Source organism: Palaemon carinicauda, chromosome 2 (assembly GCF_036898095.1).
Source record: "Palaemon carinicauda isolate YSFRI2023 chromosome 2, ASM3689809v2, whole genome shotgun sequence".
NCBI lineage: Eukaryota > Metazoa > Arthropoda > Malacostraca > Decapoda > Palaemonidae > Palaemon > Palaemon carinicauda.
Genome location: NC_090726.1, coordinates 202999861 through 203018579, shown reverse-complemented (window position 1 = coordinate 203018579; position 18719 = coordinate 202999861). Strand labels below are relative to the sequence as shown.

The 18719-nt window shown below is 47.9% G+C and overlaps 1 protein-coding gene across 2 annotated transcripts in view; it reads left to right on the top strand.

Annotated features, from left to right (window-relative positions):
* The first annotated feature begins 946 nt into the window (after positions 1-946).
* Positions 947-18719, top strand: part of PIG-K (Phosphatidylinositol glycan anchor biosynthesis class K) — a 53529-nt gene continuing 35756 nt past the window's right edge. For both annotated transcript variants that reach the window (XM_068361390.1, XM_068361383.1), the window contains exon 1: positions 947-1134. In XM_068361390.1, the coding sequence (XP_068217491.1) occupies positions 1078-1134 (57 nt within the window). In that variant the 5' untranslated portion in view covers positions 947-1077. The remainder of the gene's footprint in view (positions 1135-18719) is intronic.

Genomic DNA, 18719 nt, shown 5'->3' with positions numbered 1-18719 from the left:
AAGTTAGAAGTAAAAGTATGCAAGCTGTGTTGTGTAAGAGATAACTAATGATAATGAATTTTCTGCAGATTACAGCGCTTTGCACCTAAGCTTCTATTCATCAGCTGATTGAAGTGCTTTGCGCATACGGTTTTATTCATCTCAGATTGTAGGCTAGTGCTTTGCACCTGCGCTTCTATTCATCTGCAAAGTGCAAAGCTTTGCACCTACGTTTCTATTCATCTGCAGATTGCATCGCATTGCACATAAGCTTCTATCTATCTCGGATTGCAGCGCTTCATTTTACGTTTCTATTCCTCTGCAGATTGTAACGCTTTGCATCTATGCTTCTATTCAACTGCGGAGTGCAAAGCTTTGCACCTACACTTCTATTCATCTGCAGATTGAAGCTCTTTGCACATACACTTCTATTCATCTGCAAATTGAAGCACTTTGCACCTACGCTCCTATTCATCTGCAAAGTACAAAGCATTACACCTACGTTTCTATTCATCTGCAGATTGCAGTGCTTTGCACTTACGTTTCTATTCATCTGCAGATTGCAACATTTTGCACATACGCTTCTATACATCTCGGATTGTGGGGCTTTGCACCTATGTTTCTACTCATCTACAGATTGCAGCGCGTCGAATCTACACTCCTATTCATCTGCAAAGTGCAAAACTTTGCAAATAGGCTTGTATTGATCTCGGATTGCAGCGCTTCGATCTACGCTTCTATTCATTTGCAGATTGCAGCACTTTGCACCCACATTTCTATTCATCTGCAGAGTACAGCGCGTTGCATCTACGCTTTTATTCATCTGAAAAGTACAAAGCTTTGCACCTATGCTTCTATTCATCTGCAGATTGCAGCGATTTGCACCTACAGTCCTATTTATCTGCAAATTGCAGCTCTTTGCACCTGCGCATCTAGTAGTGTGCCCACAATCTCTAGTCTGTGACTGTGACTATGTTGTGGAGAGAGCAACGAGGAGCCTAGATGATAACCAAGCCCTTCTAAGCCGATCGTTACTTGTAACTAGTATCTATAATAGTAATCACCTTTCACCGAGCAATAGTTACCAGTGTTTTGGAAATGCTGAAGAAATACCTCATCTTTTGTTATATCTTCGTATTAGGATCGGCCTCACCCGTAAGTATAAGCGAGTCTTCTGATACTTGTAGGTAAACGGCGAAGCGTCTGCCTGATATTTAAGTGTTTGTCGATAAATTGTACCTGGTTTTGACGTTACAGGAATTAAATTTATGTTGATTTTTATATTACATAACGTTTAGGAAGGTTAGGATCCTTTCCTAACCATAGATTTATCTGGCACAAGAATATCACAGAATAGGTTCGCTGACGAAAGCGTACCCCATAGTATGCTCCCTTATATAGGGTATGCGATTCAAACTGTTCCAAGAGCAATATATTAAAATGTGCTGGTTAAAATAGCTTTACAGATTATGTGTATTAAACTAAAACCGGGGTGTACGTATGATAGCGGCTACCTGTATGTATGACGAAGGCTAAGAATAGGGCAGTGTAAGGAGGGTCGCATTGGGCGCTAGCCCCCCTCCCCGATAAGTAAGTAGGTAAGGACACGGCTTATAGGTTGGTGGGGAAATTTAAGTTAGTACATGTCCATATTTTATGCTCGTAGGAGTAGGCTAACTGGCCGCTGGTATACAAAGGCTATCCAAAACATTAGTAGAATGGCAGAAGCAAGGACATTATTGCTTATGTTCCAACCTAAGGTACCCCCATTGCATGGCCTAAATTACCGTTTTCATACTTACCGGGCTAGCCTAGTCGAAGCCCCACCTGTCTTACCCTAAGCTAAATTGAAAATATGAATAGAATTGTCATTTTATATACATTTTTTTTTATAAACCAAGAGTTTCCGTGATAAATGTTGGTAAAATTATAGAATAGTACAATAATGAGTTTGTAGAAAGTAAGTCTGATATTCAGTGTATTCTTTAAGGTTTTAGGGGTGTATGTATGATAGCGGCCACCTGCAGGTATGATTACGGCTATCTTCGAATATGGCAGTATAAGGGGGTCGCAGGGGGCATTAGCCCCCCCCGTTAGGTAAGTAGGTAAGGACACGGCTTGTAGGTTAGGCTAGGGGGGAAAGGTAAGGTTACTTGTCCTTTTCTTAATCCACAAGGGAGGAACTGGCCGCTGACATACAAAGGCTCCAGGTTTTGAACGATTTTGATGATGATTTCTGGGGGAAATCTAAATTTTTTTTAGTTTTAGTAGGTCAATTACTTTAAATACAGTACCTGAAAAGTATATTGGTTTGTGCTGGTATCGTCATCAAGAGTGTTGGAAATGCTTTTAAATACCGCGTGTACCAGTGTATTTTTATGTTACAGTACTTATCATGACATGTTTACTGTAATCTTTGTTTCTGCCAGTCATCGTAATAAAAAAGCAGTTACCACAATCAAAACCCAGTAATCGTAATGAAAAACGATTTGAATACTGCATCTTATGTTTGCCAGGCATTCTGGATACTTAGAAAATAGGATTTTTTAATAATTTTCTTTTCAGTGATTTGTAGCCATGTTTATCATACTAAGAAAACTTAAACTTGAATGAGCATACTTATCTGTATGTTGTTATGCCAAATTAACGCTGAAATTATTTATAGGTCTTTGCTCCGCCATAGCAGCTCGCTTCGCTTGTGATTTGACATTATCTCATTGTTTTGGCAAGCGGAACATGTTTTGCTACAACTGTTAGTGCCAGGGATAGCATTTTGGTGTTATTTTTATGATTCAATTTATTACGTATTTCAGTTGTTTTATTGCTCCGCCATAGCTCGCACTTTAACATTATTTCATTGTTCCTATTTTGTGGCAAATGGAACATTTTTGGCATGCTTGTTAGCCCCTTGGGCTAGTATTTATTGTACAGTATGATAGTTTACAGCATTTTAACTTTATTCAGCTTGAAGAAATGTACGTTTCAAATTCAGTCTTTCTCAACATAAGAAGATACAGTGAAACAGCAACAACAAAATAAATTACAAATATATTTTCAATATTAATCTTACCCGATAATCATGTAGCTGTCAACTCTGTTGCCCGACAGAAATCCACGGTCGGGATACGCCAGCGATCGCTATTCAGGTGGGGGTGTACACAACAGCGCCATCTGTGGTCAGGTACTCTAGTACTTCTTGTCAACACCACCTCAATTTTTCCTCTGTCGTGCCTCCGGCTAGACCTACATGGATACGCTGTTGATTCTGGAGTTATTACTCACGATTTGGTGATGTATTTGCTCTAGAGTTTAGCCTTCGCTATTCAGGAAGCTATATCATTAGCTTAGCAAGTTTTTGGAATTAATTTGATTTAATTTTTGATTTAATTTTGGTACGAAGAGAGTATGAACTCTCTTTCACTTTTAAATGGCCGACCCTTCCCTTAGACGGAAGTGTTGGTGTCGAAGAGAGTATAGACTCTCTTAATTTTGCTTAACAAAGTTATAGAATTATTTTATATCTCTCCGCCTTTTATAGGCCTCTTTGATTAACTTCCTTTTATTATAAACTTATTTAAATTAATTTTTATATTTGTTTATATTCGACCTTTCCTAATAGTAGGCGGTCTTTTCTTGGTACCGAAGTTAATTAACTTTGAGCCCGTCATTTCGTTTTTACCTGTTAACATATTATGCTATTTTAATGTTTTTGAAAGAATTTCTTTGATAGTCTTGTACTGTTTTCAAAGTTGAACTAACGTTTTGTTTTGTCTCTGCAGTTGTTGACGTTCAGAACGTTCAACTTGCGCTCTATCGTTACGATAGAGAGAGAGTCTATCACGGTGTCACGTTGCAGTAAGAGTAAACCGATTCTAGCGTTTTGTTCATTCTTTCTTAGCTTAAATGGTTCTATTCTAATAAGGAACTTTTTATTTGGGAAACCTTTCAGTTTTTTTCCTTTAACAATAATATGTTTTAACGATATATATAATTGGGCTCTTCTCTCAGATGCTAAGTCAAGAGAGAGAGAGAGAGAGATAGAGACGGAGGGAGAGAGAGGAGGATAAACGTTTCGTTCAAGCGGGTAACGTTGTTATCGTTTTTGTTCTTCTCCCTAGTCTCTTTAGGGGAAGAAGGTAAACGTTTCTAGAGTTTTATTCTTGTTCTCAGACTTTATGCGGTGAGAGATTTTAAACGTAGTTTATTTGATCTAGTGTTTAAACTCTTTTCCAGCCACTGAATTATTTATCTTTCATTATGTTTTTCTGTTACATTGTAATACTGTTTTCGCAATTACTAACTTTTAATGAAGGATAGAATTGCGTGTTTCAGGTACAAACCACTTAAAGTTTCGAGTTCAGTGAAATAAGTGCAAACAGAAAATCAAAAGTGATAAAGTGATAAGCGCAAAGTTTTACAGTGTTGCGTTCGAGGGTTCGTCTGTTCGTGCCAGTTGTTCGCCTAGTCTGGGACCTCTTACAAGCTCCCAAGCCCAGGGGAGAAGTAATGTCGAAGGACTTATGGGTTCAGCAGGCCTTGATCGACGAACAGACGTTTCCCTCCGTGGTTTCGGGTGTAACCTACTCACGTAGCCGACGTGATCACCCCACCCACACAAAGACGAGAGAGCCCATTTATTCCTCGTCTGCGGAAGAGGTTTCTCGCAGAAACCATGGACCAATCTTGCAGCTTTTAAGTGCAAGTCGGTCCCTTCCGCGCAAGTCCAACTCCTAGGTGGTGCCATTAGCACTGGGTCAGTTCGGACTTGCTGCAGTACGACAACTGCACACCTCCCAGAGAGGCAAGGTGGTATCGCAACAGACAGTAACTCCGTCTGTTGCCGCACCAGCTGTTTTAGACCCTCAGTTTCAACGGACAGTAGCTCCGTTTGTTGTTGTCTTTCTTAAACTCTAGTGGTCTTTGCTGCTGACAATGCAGTCTCAGCTTGCGGTGTTGATGCAGGAGTTTCAGGCAGAGAAGGTTAACACACCTCCTCCTGCGAGCGCTCCTCCACCTCTACGCAGTCCAGCCTGCCAGACGTAGGTTGTTGAGGTTCCTCAGGCTACCTCCATGCGTGAGCTGCCGCTTTGGGAGTTGCCAGATACCAGCTCTGTGCAGCAACCTCCACTTTCCTTGAGGCAGGAGCCTCTTGCCACGCGGCAACCTCCTCAACACTTGAGGCAGGAGCCTTTTGCTTTGCAGCAACCTCCTCTACCCTTGAGGTAGGAGCCTAATGCGTTGCGACTACCTCCTCCATCCTCGAGGCAGCTACCTCTTGCGGTGCGACAACCTCCACCATCCTCGAGGCAGCAACCTCAACTCCACCTCTGCGCAGTCCACCCTGCCAGACGTATGAAGTTGAGGTTCCTCAACCTACCTCCACGCGTGAGCTGCCGCATTGGGAGTTGCCAGATACCAGCGCTATGCACCAACCTCTCGCGTTGCGGCAACCTCCACCATCCTTGAGGCAGCAACCTCAACTCTTGCGCAGTGGCGATTCTAGGACTCTGAAAGTGGGGGGGCCACTTCAGGGCCAATATAATTTTTGGGGGGGGCATTTATTGTTGGTGGCTAGGTGGCACTCTGAAGACAATATTATGTCATTAATGAAATAACAAATGACAATAATAACACCTCATTACTTTCATAACTTGCATTTGTAAAACATATACATGTATGCCTACACAAACATTATGATAATGGAGGTTATTCGTATTACTTAAAAAAAATATATATGTATTTCTTGCAATATATTTTTAACAAAATCGCAAAAATATGGCAAAAATATCTTCAAAACAAAAATGAATCATGAGTTATGAATGTACTGTAATGTAAATTTTATGTTGATATTAAAACCCCATGCAAGCATGCATGAAGTAATGCAGTGTTGCCAACAGGGCGAGTTTCCCTTTCCTGAGGTGAAGTACCTCAACGCATGCGGCATAAGCCTCATCCCTTGCAGCTTGAGCCTCATCCCATGCAGCATGAGTCTCATACCATGCAGCATGAGCCTCATCCCATGCAGCATGAGCCTCATCCCATGCAGCATAAGCCGCACGCCATGCAACATGCTCTGCTTACCTTACAGCATGCTCTACATACAGCATGCTCTACATACAGCATGCTCTGCATACAGCATGCTCTGCATACCTTACCGCATGCTTCTCAGTCACACATCTTTGGTTGTTGCCAACTCACTAGACTGTCAAGCAGTTTCATAACGTTGCCTTCTAGTCTGCTGCTTTTGCACCAGTGAAACCCTCACTGAGAGAACTTAGCTTTTCTCGGATATGGTTCCTGTAGATGAGAAAGTGCTATTCTCCCTCCTTCTGATTTTCCCTTGAGGACTCTGTCATTTGGAGAGGAGCCTTTAGCTGCTTAGCCTCCTATGGACTTTTATTTAAGCATAGCATGCTTCCAGGGAGGGTAATGGTTCCACTTCAGTCGCTAACCCCGTCTGTTACCACACCTGCTCCCATAGACCTTGAGCTGTGTTGCAAGACATGCAGTCCAAGCTTAGTCCTTGTTAGAGGATTTTTTGTTTACGGAGTCAGTGTGTCACTGGGAAGACGTTCAACAACCAGCAGTAGTGACTTGTTGTGACGCAGTGCGGCAACCTCAGCAACCCGATAAGGAGTTGTCTGTACGACCCAGACAGTCTAGACAGCTTCGGGTTGTCACTGTACTTCCTCGCTTCCCCATGGTTGACAGTTCACAGACTGTGCAGCAGTACCATGATCTTGTGTCCGGCTCCGTCAGACGACTAGCTTTTAAGAGCTCCCACAAGTCGTCGCTGTCTGGAGATTCTCAGATGGACTATGGATCTGACCAAGGAACTGGGCCTCCTGGTCAATTTTTAGGAGTCCCAGCTCGTCCCATCCCAGACCATTGTCTACCTGGGTATGGATCTTCAGAGTCGAGCTTTTCGGGCTTTTCCGTCGGCCCCAAAGATATACTAAGCCCTAGATTGCATCCAGAGCATGCTGAGAAGGAACCGATACTCAGTCAGGTAGTGGATGAGTCTAACAGGGACACTTTCATCGCTGGCCCTGTTCATCGAGTTAAGGAGACCCCACCTCCCCCCCTTCAGTATCATCTAGCGGCTCACTGGATAAAGGACATGACGCTAGAGACGATCTCAGTTCCTGTTTCCGAAGAGAGGAGGTCTACTCTCACGTGGTGAAAGAACAGCTTTCTTCTCAAGGAAGTCTACCTTTGGCTGTTCAGAAACCCGACCGCCGTCTCTTCTCTGACGCATCAGACACGGGCTGGGGTGCGACTTTGGACGGACAGGAATGCTCGGGAACATGGAATCAGGAGCTAAGGACACTTCACATCTATTGCAAGGAGCTGTTGGCGGTTCATCTGGCCTTGATAAACTTCAAGTCCCTCCAGCTTAACAAGGTGGTGGAGGTGGACTCTGACAACACCACAGCCTTGGCTTACATCTCCAAGCAGGGAGGGACTCATTCGTGGAAGTTGTTCTAGATCGCAAGGGACCTCCTCATCTGGTTAAAAGATCGAAAGCTCACGCTGGTAATGAGGTTCATTCAGGGCGATATGAATGTCATGGCAGATCGCCTTAGCCGGAAGGGTCAGGTCATCCCCACAGAGTGGACCCTTCACAAGAATGTTGGCAGCAGACTTTGGGCCCTGTGGGGTCAGCCAACCATAGATCTGTTCGCTACCTCGATAACCTAGAGGCTCCCGTTGTATTGTTCTCCGATTCCAGACCCAGCAGCAGTTCACGTGGATGCTTTTCTGCTGGATTGGTCCCATCTCGACCTGTATGCATTCCCGCCGTTCAAGATTGTCAACAGGGTACTTCAGAAGTTCGCCTCTCGCAAAGGGACACGGCTGACGTTGGTTGGCTCCGCTCTGGCCCGCGAGAGAATGGTTCATAGAGGTACTGCAATGGCTGGTCGACATTCCCAGGACTCTTCCTCTGGGAGTGGACCTTCTACGTCTACCTCACGTAAAGAAGGTACATCCAAACCTCCACGCTCTTCGTCTGACTGCCTTCAGACTTTCGAAAGACTCTCAAGAGCTAGGGGCTTTTCGAAGGAGGCAGCCAGAGCGATTGCCAGAGCAAGGAGGACATCCACTCTCAGAGTCTATCAGTCTAAAGGGGAAGTCTTCCGAAGCTGGTACAAGGCCAATGCAATTTCCTCATCCAGTACCACTGTAACCCAGATTGCTGACTTCCTGTTACATCTAAGGAACGTAAGATCCCTTTCAGCTCCTACGATTAAGGGTTACAGAAGTATGTTGGCAGCGGTTTTCCGCCACAGAGGCTTGGATCTTTCCACCAACAAAGATCTACAGGACCCCCTTAGGTCTTTTAAGACTTCAAAGGAACGTCGGTTGTCCACTCCAGGCTGGAATCTAGACGTGGTCCTAAGGTTCCTTATGTCATCAAGATTTGAACCTCTCCAATCAGCCTCTTTTAAGGACCTCACATTAAAAACTCTTTTCCTCGTGTGCTTGACAACAGCTAAAAGAGTAAGTGAGATCCACGCCTTCAGCAGGAACATAGTTTTCACATCTGAAACGGCTACATGTTCCTTGCAGCTCGGTTTTTTGCTAAAACGAGCTTCCTTCACGTCCTTGGCCTAAGTCGTTCGAGATCCCAAGCCTGTCCAACTTGGTGGGGGACGAACTGGAGAGAGTACTTTGCCCAGTTAGAGCTCTTAGGTACTATCTAAAAAGGTCATAACCTTTACGAGGACAATCAGAAGCCTTATGGTGTGCTATCAAGAAGCCTTCTCTTCCAAGGTCTAAGAACTCAGTTTCTTACCTATTCAGGCTCCTGATTAGGGAAGCACATTCTCATCTGAAGGAAGAAGACCTTGCTTTGGTGAAGGTAAGGACACATGAAGTGAGAGCTGTGGCTACTTCAGTGGCCCTCAAACAGAACCGTTCTCTGCAGTGTTATGGATGCAACCTATTGGAGAAGCAAGTCAGTGTTCGCATCATTCTATCTCAAAGATGTCCAGTCTCTTTACGAGAACTGCTACACCCTGGGACCATTCGTAGCAACGAATGCAGTAGTAGGCGGGGGCTCAGCCACTACATTCCCATAATCCCATAACCTTTTTAACCTTTCTCTTGAATACTTTTTATGGGTTGTACGGTCGGCTAAGAAGCCTTCCACATCCTTGTTGATTTGGCGGGTGGTCAATTCTTTCTTGAGAAGCGCCGAGGTTAAAGGTTGTGATGAGGTCCTTTAGTATGGGTTGCAGCCCTTTATACTTCAGCACCTAAGAGTCGTTCAGCATCCTAAGAGGACCGCTACGCTCAGTAAGGAAGACGTACTTAATAAAGGCAGAGTAATGGTTCAAGTCGTCTTCCTTACCAGGTACTTATTTATTTTATGTTATTTTTGAATAACTAATAAAATAAAATACGGGATACTTAGCTTCTTGATTAACATGTACACTGGTTTTCACCCACCACCCTGGGTGTGAATCAGCTACATGATTATCGGGTAAGATTAATATTGAAAAATGTTATTTTCATTAGTAAAATAAATTTTTGAATATACTTACCCGATAATCATGATTTAATTGACCCACCCTTCCTCCCCATAGAGAACCAGTGGACCGAGGAAAAAATTGAGGTGGTGTTGACAAGAAGTACTAGAGTACCTGACCACAGATGGCGCTGTTGTGTACACCCCCACCTGAATAGCGATCGCTGGCGTATCCCGACCGTGGATTTCTGTCGGGCAACAGAGTTGACAGCTACATGATTATCGGGTAAGTATATTCAAAAATTTATTTTACTAATGAAAATAACATTTTTAATACTTGAAATTAATGTATAATTGACTGAATAAAACCTTTTGATATACAACCTTCATAAAGGGGAGAGTTGTAGATTCGAAGGAAACTTAATTGATTAGCAAAAAATTAGGAAAATAAAAACATCTGAATAGTTTTATTCACAAATGGTAATAAAATATATATACAGTATACCCTAACTAGTCATATAGGTAACTTAGGATTTGCACAGGGTTATAAGCATCCCTTTGTTCCGTAACCGAAATACAAACCACGCTATTTACAAAGGGTATTACTTTTAGCGTAGCTGAAATGGCGAGCCATTAGAATTTAACGAGGGTGTATTACCCCCGCGCTAGTTAGCGGGGGGGTAGGGGAGTGGTAGCTAGCTACCCCTCCTCCCCCTCACACACAGGTGAATACTCACTTTCACTTTTGGCTCGGACTGTGACAGACGTCTCTGTCTTGGTCCTCGCTTGGCAGCCATTGTCTGTTTTGTCTTTACTTAATCGCTTACTTTTCTTTTACTCAATATATATGTAAACATGTTTTCATGTTTGTATATATATTTGAGTATAGAAATAAGTAAGTTTCCTTTTCAGATGTGTGTGTGTAGTGTACGATATCTACGTGGAGGCCTCGGCAGTTAGGCCACCACGGCCTAATTTTATGGGTTGCGATCGAGTTTGACTTCGGTCTTTCTCTCTCTCTCTCTCTTGAGGTCGTTCACCCTTTTACTATGTTTTACTACGCCCTTGTAGCTTCCTTCCCGTGTGGGTGGGGTTGCTACGCCGTACATTTTGTCTCAATTAGTTTATGAATCTAATTGTAGTTGTTAATTTTTCAGCTTGTAGAACGATTCCTTTCGGGGTTTTCGTTTTTTTCTTTAGTGTTCATTCATTTTTAAATTACTTAATTACATAGTTACATAATTATAATTGTTATAATTCTGTTTTGGTTACAGCTCTCCTTCCGCGAGTGTAAGTGGTTGTGAGGGCACGTGCCTGTTGTGTAATTCTTGTTCCTTTTCCTCGGGATTCCTCTTCGGAGCCTTCCCGGGGGAATGAATGTGTACTAATATTATTTGTTTTATTTTTTTACAGTTACCGATCTAGTTCGTTTCTGTAATATAGCAACGGTGTGAGCTGTCTGGTTGAGTCCTGGGGATTCGGCTGTTGCTGCCTCCCCCCTTGTATTGTCGTCAGGGGCGTGTCTCCTTCTACTGGTAGTACTCCCGTGTCGACGGACAGCTCTCCAGTTCATTTTAGAACAGTCAGGAGGCTTGCCTCCTTGGGCGGATAACTTTCCTTCCGAGGGAAGTTTTTTCCTGTCCAGGCTTGAGCTTTTCCTCTTTTGGGGGGTTCTTCTCTTGCCTTTTTTTCGTGCGACTATGCTCTTGGTGCTGAGCGGTCGCACCTGCAGTTTCGCTCAAGGGGCTGGGCAACTGCAGGAGCTCCTCTTCGGAGGATTGCCCCTCTTAGGTCACTGGCTGACCAGTCTCTTCCACGAAGTGTTTCTCTTTCGTTCGCGAGAGAGTACACTCATAGAGACTCCTCTTCGGAGGTTTCTTCTGTTGCTGTTGCTGTTGGCCTCCCTCGCCGTAAGGCCCTCCGTCCGCCTCGTCGTAAGGGCCTCTCATCTCCCTATAAGGGTGCTTGAGGCGCCTTTTTGAATCTCCGTTTGCAGCCTACAACTTCTTTTTCTCGATCTTCCGTCTTGGTGCAGATGGACAGCAGTCTAATCTCGTCTTCCGACGGGCAACGGTCTTCCCGACGGACAACGGTCTTCTCGACGGACAGCGGTCTTCCGACGGACATCAGTCTCCCGGCGGACAACGATCCCTTCGGGGCAAAGGGTTGCCCCCACGGGGGTTCTTCCCTTGCGTGTCAGGGTTTCCCTGCGCGCCCTTCTGTTCGTCAGCGCTCTCCTGTTCGTCAGCGCTTTCAAGATGATCTTCCCTGTGGTTCCTGTTACGTGCCCTGTGCGCCCACGTTCGCCCTCGCGATCTAGAACTTCGGTTCAGGTCGGGGTCAAGGACTCTTCTTCTTTGCGCAGGCTTCCACGCGTAGCCTTCTGCTCGTCAGCGATCATCAGCTCGTCAGCGATCATCAGCTCGTCAGCGATCATCAGCTCGCCAGCGATCGTCAGCTCGTCAGCGATCATCAGCTCGCCAGCGATCGTCAGCTCGTCAGCGATCATCAGCTCGCCAGCGATCGTCAGCTCGTCAGCGATCATCAGCTCGCCAGCGATCTCCAGATCGCCCACGTGTGTTACAGCTGGCACGCCAACGTTCTCCAACACTTCTGAAGGAACATGGTTCGCCAGCTACTAGCTCAACTGCGGATGCTGATCGCCATCGCGCGACCCTCAACTGCAGATGCTGACCGCCATCGCGCGACCCTCAACTGCAGATGCTGACCGCCATCGCGCGACCCTCAACTGCAGATGCTGACCGCCATCGCGCGACCCTCAACTGCAGATGCTGACCGCCATCGCGCGACCCTCAACTGCAGATGCTGACCGCCATCGCGCGACCCTCAACTGCAGATGCTGACCGCCATCGCGCGACCCTCAACTGCAGATGCTGACCGCCATCGCGCGACCCTCAACTGCAGATGCTGACCGCCATCGCGCGACCCTCAACTGCAGATGCTGCTCGCCATCGCACAACCCTGAACGATTGCCCGCTTACGCATGCTGCTCCTCATCGCACCACCCTGAACGATCGCCCTCCTGCAGATGCTGATCACCATCGCACCCTTTCACGCGATCATTCACCTGCGCATGCTGCTCGCCATCGCACAACCCTGAACGATTGCCCGCTTACGCATGCTGCTCCTCATCGCACAACCCTGAACGATCGCCCTCCTGCAGATGCTGATCACCATCGCACCCTTTCACGCGATCATTCACCTGCGCATGCTGCTCGCCATCGCACAACCCTGAACGATTGGCCGCTTACGCATGCTGCTCCTCATCGCACCACCCTGAACGATCGCCCTCCTGCAGATGCTGATCACCATCGCACCCTTTCACGCGATCATTCACCTGCGCATGCTGCTCGCCATCGCACAACCCTGCACGATAGCCCGCTTACGCATGCTGCTCCTCATCGCACAACCCTGAACGCTCGCCCTCTTGCGGATGCTGATCACCATCGCACCCTATCACGCGATCATTCACCTACACATGCTGCTCGCCATCGCTTACCGCCAGCGATCTTCTTCACCTACGCGGCAGCACGATCCCTCGCCGTCACGCCCATTCCCCTGCGCGCCCGCGCGATCGCTCGCCTGCGCGCCCGCGCGATCGCTCGCCTGCGCGCCCGCGCGATCGCTCGCCGGCGCGCCCGCGCGATCGCTCGCCTGCGCGCCCGCGCGATCGCTCGCCTGCGCGCCCTCGCGACCGCTCGCCTGCGCGCCCGCGCGACCACTCGCCTGTGCGCCCGCGCGACCATTCGCCTTTGCGCGACCGTTCGCCCTCGCGCGACCATAGTTCGCGGCGAATTCCACAGCCGGTGGTAGCAGCAGGGACGCGTGCTCCTAGGCGGCACTCGGGATCACCTCCATCCAAGCACAGGTTGGTAGTGCAGGACGAAGACAGGTCAGTACAGCATTCTTCCCACCTTCTTTTCAGGCAGGAACCGTCGTGTCCTCTCCAAAGGATCGCCCGATCCCTTTCACCTTAGCGAGGATTTCGGACTCTGTGTCCTTGGAGCAGCAGACATGGTTTGATCCGCTGGCACGGGCGTTAATGAGGGTTATGAAACCAGCACTCACCGGCCAGGGTAACAAACCAGCGGCTGTCTCTCCTACGCTGAAGAGAAAGAGAGGAGTGGACTTCGTGGTGACTTCCCCCAGGGCGAAGTTGGTTCCCAAGAGGTCGGTCTCGAGGGTCCCCTCTCCTGCACGAGTACTCTCTCCTTCTCCCGCTCTGGAAGGATTTTTGGCGGGGGGGCTTTCCGTTGAAGATTTCTCCATCGGACAAGGGGTGACTGCTTACCTCTTCCTCTGGGAGCTTACCAGGTTCTTTCCCTCCTCGGTTACGGCCCGAGGTTTGGTTCAAGGAAGCTACAGGAAGATCAAGGGTACTTTCCTCCTCTCGAGCTCAGGCACCTTGGCCTTTCGTCGTTAAGTATCTACTTGCGGACAAGCTCGATGTTTTACCATCTGGACGCACTGACTGAAGGCTTCCTTCGGGTGTCTCATCTGTGGAGGTCAACAACCTCAGACACCCTTCCATCCTTGAGAAGAGTTTTGTCTTTGCCCAAGGACAGAGACTTAAACATCTGCTGTGCGGAGTAAATCGACTTCCGGTTTCACTCCTCCAAGGCGCTTTCTTCCAGACTCTGCAGGGCTCCAGCTCCCTTTTCTTTCAACCACGTCGGCCTAAGTTATCGGCTACGACAACTGGGACAAGGTGTCCAATTGCAGTTTCCTCCTGTCAGGAACAGATGGCACGGGAGACTCCCCCGGGGGGGCATAGTCCTAAAAGGAGTTCACGAACTCTAGGATTGCAGGTTTTTTTTCGCTGGGAGGATGCTTAAGGTTACTCATCCGAATGACAGCTTCCCGATGCCCATTCCCGCACAATCTCTGTGAGTAGCCAAGGATATCGCGCCTGCCGTCTCTGTCAGCGAATTCAGTGTCTCTGAACCTCTATGCCATAGCATCAGCAGAGTTGCCCGGTTGGGCAAAATGATCCATACCTTAGGCGAAGGTCTTCCTTAGGATCATCGACGGCTTCACCCCCGGCCCCCTCAGTCGATCCTTTCTTGTAAGGAAGGATCTGAGAGGGGATGTCCATAGTCGACCTCTCAGCCCTGATCAAGTTTGTCGAACAAACTTCGGCCAGCGTAGACCAGCAGAATCGATCAGACTGGTAACGAGGCGACAGGACTCCTTTAACCCTGGATCGGAAGGACGGGTACTTTCAGTTTCCATTCCATCCATCTTCCAGGGTGCTCGTCGAATTCAGCCTAAACTGCAAGTATGCCTGCTTATGATGCAGTGTGGCTATCCCGCCGTGGCATAGCAGGTTTGTTTCCCCAGAGAACTCTCCCTGCCTTCCTCTTGGCCGCTCAGGTGCAGACTTCCGCCTCCTCTGCTGTTTGGAGGGCTGGTCAACTCCGGTAGGCTCGGGTTTCGACCTTCTTCAGCGCCGGGAAAAGCTTCCGAATGCTGACCATGAGTGTGGGCTCATGGTATTTTGCTTGGAGCCTTCTCTTCCTCTGCCTCAACATCTGGAGTATCTGGCCATGATATTGAGTCAAGCGCCTTACCACGTTGGAAACCCCGCTTCTCGTCCGTCCAGCGAGGTTAAGCAACGTCGGCACTTGGATGGGTGACCACCTGGGGACGCCAGATTCTGTTACCACATCCTCCGAGCCTTCCTTTCGGTTGACTGTGGCAAGACTGAGGAGAGTCGCAGTACCTGTTCTCAGTCAAGCAGAGTTTTCAGCCCTACCTTGGAACGTTTCCTAGTTCTTCTTTCCTCATTGACCCGTTTATAGTCCGAACGGTCGCCTCAGGATAAGTTCCATGTGGGGCGATCCAAGTTCCGGTGGCTTCAGGCAATGTTTAACCGGACTCCCTGGCCCTATGGGACCAGCGGAACTATTAAACCTGCAATGGGTGTTGACCTATGGAGCCTCTTGATGGTAGTGGATATTCTCGTCCTTTCCCCACATTCTTGATGCGGTTCTCGGACTCGTCAAAGGAAAGGGGGGGGGGGCATGTTCCGGTCCAGGCCTATGGTCAAGACCTGAAGGATACCTCTCCATCATTCAGGCAGGCTTAAGGGCCTTAGTCTGGCCCCTCTTCAGTCCTACCGCTCCTGCCAAGTCGCCCCGTTGCGTGTCGACTTCATGCTAACCAGCAGGGGACGCATTTTCACACCTTCACATCTTGCAGTAGAGATACCGGGATGATTGAGATTCTCTCAATTCCACCATCGGCTCTCTCATTCCAGGCAGGGGAATGTTTCTCTCAGACTATCCAAGCAGAGCCTCATAGAGAGAGTGTACCTAGGGGTCTTTGACCTTGGGTAACCAGCAAGTGCTGATCTGGGGGACCTGATCGCGACAGCTTGGAACCTCAAGCTTCCGCTAGTTTTCCCCCCAGTCTCAGACCCCGAGACTCTGGCAAGATGCATTCCGGTGATGGTGGGACAACTTCGACGCCTGCGTCTTCCCTCCTTTTTGTCTGCGGACAATGGGTCTCAACAAAACCAGGTTGTCTGTCAACCTTTCAATGGGAGAGCTCCACTGGGACTATGCGCAGAACGGTTTCTGGACCCTCTGCTTCCCCTGACGGAACTCCCGGGAGAGCTTCTCCCACGGCGCAGGCTACTCAAGCAACCACACTGCGACATCTCTCCCGAACCGGGGCGTCGCTTCGGCTTCATGCCTGGAGACACTACGCTTCCTCCTCTAGAAGAGACAACCCGCTACAGTCGCGGTACGGAGGTCGCGTCATCTGCGATAGTCATCCACAGGGGTCTCCCAGGCAAAGTGAAGAGTCTAAGGTGGTTGGTGCCGTGGGAGATATACCTCTTCCCGTGAGGCCTCTTCTCCAGCAATAACGGTCTTATTGCCTTTCGGCGGGAGGAAACTCCTTTCCGCTCTTGGCAATGAAGCCTGTCGCTCAGCCTTTCCCTGACCTTCAGGCTTAAAGGAATAACTTTTTCCTGCCCGCTGGATCTATTCTCGCTCATGCGAAGCTACGATCGTCCCTGCCCTAGTCGGAGGAAGACCTCCAACTTGGAGCATGGCTCGGACTTTTAGTCCTTTAAGAGATCTTCTCAAGACCCTTTTACGACAGGCCTCGGATTGTATTCCGCCTTGGGTCTTCTGCTCACTCTGGCCACGGCCAGTGTGTAAGCAATCTTCTTGGTCTCTTACTACTCCCCCCCTTTCTAAGGAAGAGGGGAAGGCAACATTCAGGCTCGCTCCTGAGTTGTTGGCTAGACTCAGAATCTGAGGGTCCCGACCCTTCGGTCCGATTCATTCAAGATTTTGAGTCTCCATTCTGTGTCTGATGTCCCAAGACCTTCTCTTTCTTGCCAGTACAGGAATCGAGAGGTTAGCGCTGGGAACAGCTGCAGTTTGGCCTCAGTTGCAGCCGATTTGGGAACACAAGGAGGACATGGGGGGAGAGTCACCAGTATACCTCTTCAGCCCGGACTCAAGGACATTCATCTCGACCTGTCTTCAGACCCTCCCCCGTCACGTCGCCCTACAGCACGATGTTGGATACATCGCAACGTCCCTCGCCTTCGAGTAATACTACTCTGTGACGCAGGTGCTACAAGCTGGAGTCTGGAAGCGTCTGATGACCTTCGCAGCCCGCTTCCTGCAGGGCGTGACCCACAGGAGTCTCGATACGTTTTCTATCGCTCTGTGGTGGCTACACAACAGCTGGTCTAACCTCAGGCTCCTTTTTGGACAGGTAGCAGAAGGTTGAGGGCATTGTTATCAGGTTTTAGTCTGCATGAACGAAAGAAGTATGTCTGGCCCTTACTTCTTTCTTCATCATCCCCTCTACGGGGAAGCAGCATCCTGGTCTCTGCATAGCTGACCTCGAACCTCTGCAGGTAAACCATGCTTCCTTGTGTTCCGAGTATTGAGTCAATACTGTCGCGTCCCCCATACCCTGACGAGGTGGTATTGGGAACGTCCTAACCCAGAGTTCCTTCTGGAACTCCAGGTCAACTGCCTAAGACGGGTCACACTTCTTCCTTCACACACAAGCTTACGTAGGCCACATGGTTCCTTGCGGTGCAAGGAACTTGTGAGGTGCAGGGACTCCTTTTCTCGAGTGCGACTCACTCGGATTCTGAGTCCCCGGGTAAAGCCAAAGCCAGTATGGCTGGGGACTTTCCACCCTTCCTAAGGGATAAGTCACCCTTTGTAAATAGCGTGGTTTGTATTTCGGTTACGGAACAAATGACAAATTCGAAGATAATTTGTATTTTTCCTAACCATACAAACCTTAGCTATTTACACATATTTGCCCGCCAGCCCTGTCCCCCAAGACAAGTCCTACCTCTAAGTGAAAGTGAGTATTCACCTGTGTGTGAGGGGGAGGAGGGGTAGCTAGCTACCACTCCCCTACCCCCCCGCTAACTAGCGCGGGGGTAATACACCCTCGTTAAATTCTAATGGCTCGCCATTTCAGCTACGCTAAAAGTAATACCCTTTGTAAATAGCTAAGGTTTGTATGGTTAGGAAAAATACAAATTATCTTCGAATTTGTCATGTTAATGACATGTCAGTGTATGGTAAGTAAGGTTAGGTAGTGGGTGGCAACTTAGGTTAGGACATAAATCTTTGCATTAGTAAAATTGGACTGAAATTCCCTTTTACCTATGCCAGAGCCAACCCATTTGCCAGTCTATGAACCTTCATTTGTTTCTACACGGATATAAACTCAGTCATTTAATTGCTTTACTTCTGGGTGAAGCCAGTTACAGCCAGTTGTAGAATTATTGAGGGTTTGGCAGCCTGGTAGAGCTGCCTCTCCCTCGTTCGTACCGAGTAGGTCGGTATGATGCTCGTGGCTGCTCCCTCACTCATCTTCGGGTCACTGAAGTGATTGGACATTGGTTACAGGCCTCCAGTTTTTCTATTGTTTAATCTATTTCTCTTTTCTGTTATCGAGTGAGTTTGAAACAAGTGAGTGTTATGCGTACGTGTCCTGATACCGAGGGACATTCTTGTGGGACCTACACGACCCGCCTCGACGTAAATCCTCATTATTTATGCCCTACATGCCGTGAACATAGGTACTCATAAGACTTCCCTTGTGTTGAGTGTAGGGAGTGGTTCTGTTCCCAGTGGTACAAGTTTCATGACTGATGGAGTAGAAAGGCTATACGAGATCGCTCTTCTCCGATTGCTTCAACTTCAAAGGAGAGTAAGAAGCTTAGATATTCTCATTGAAGCCCAGATCTTCCCCT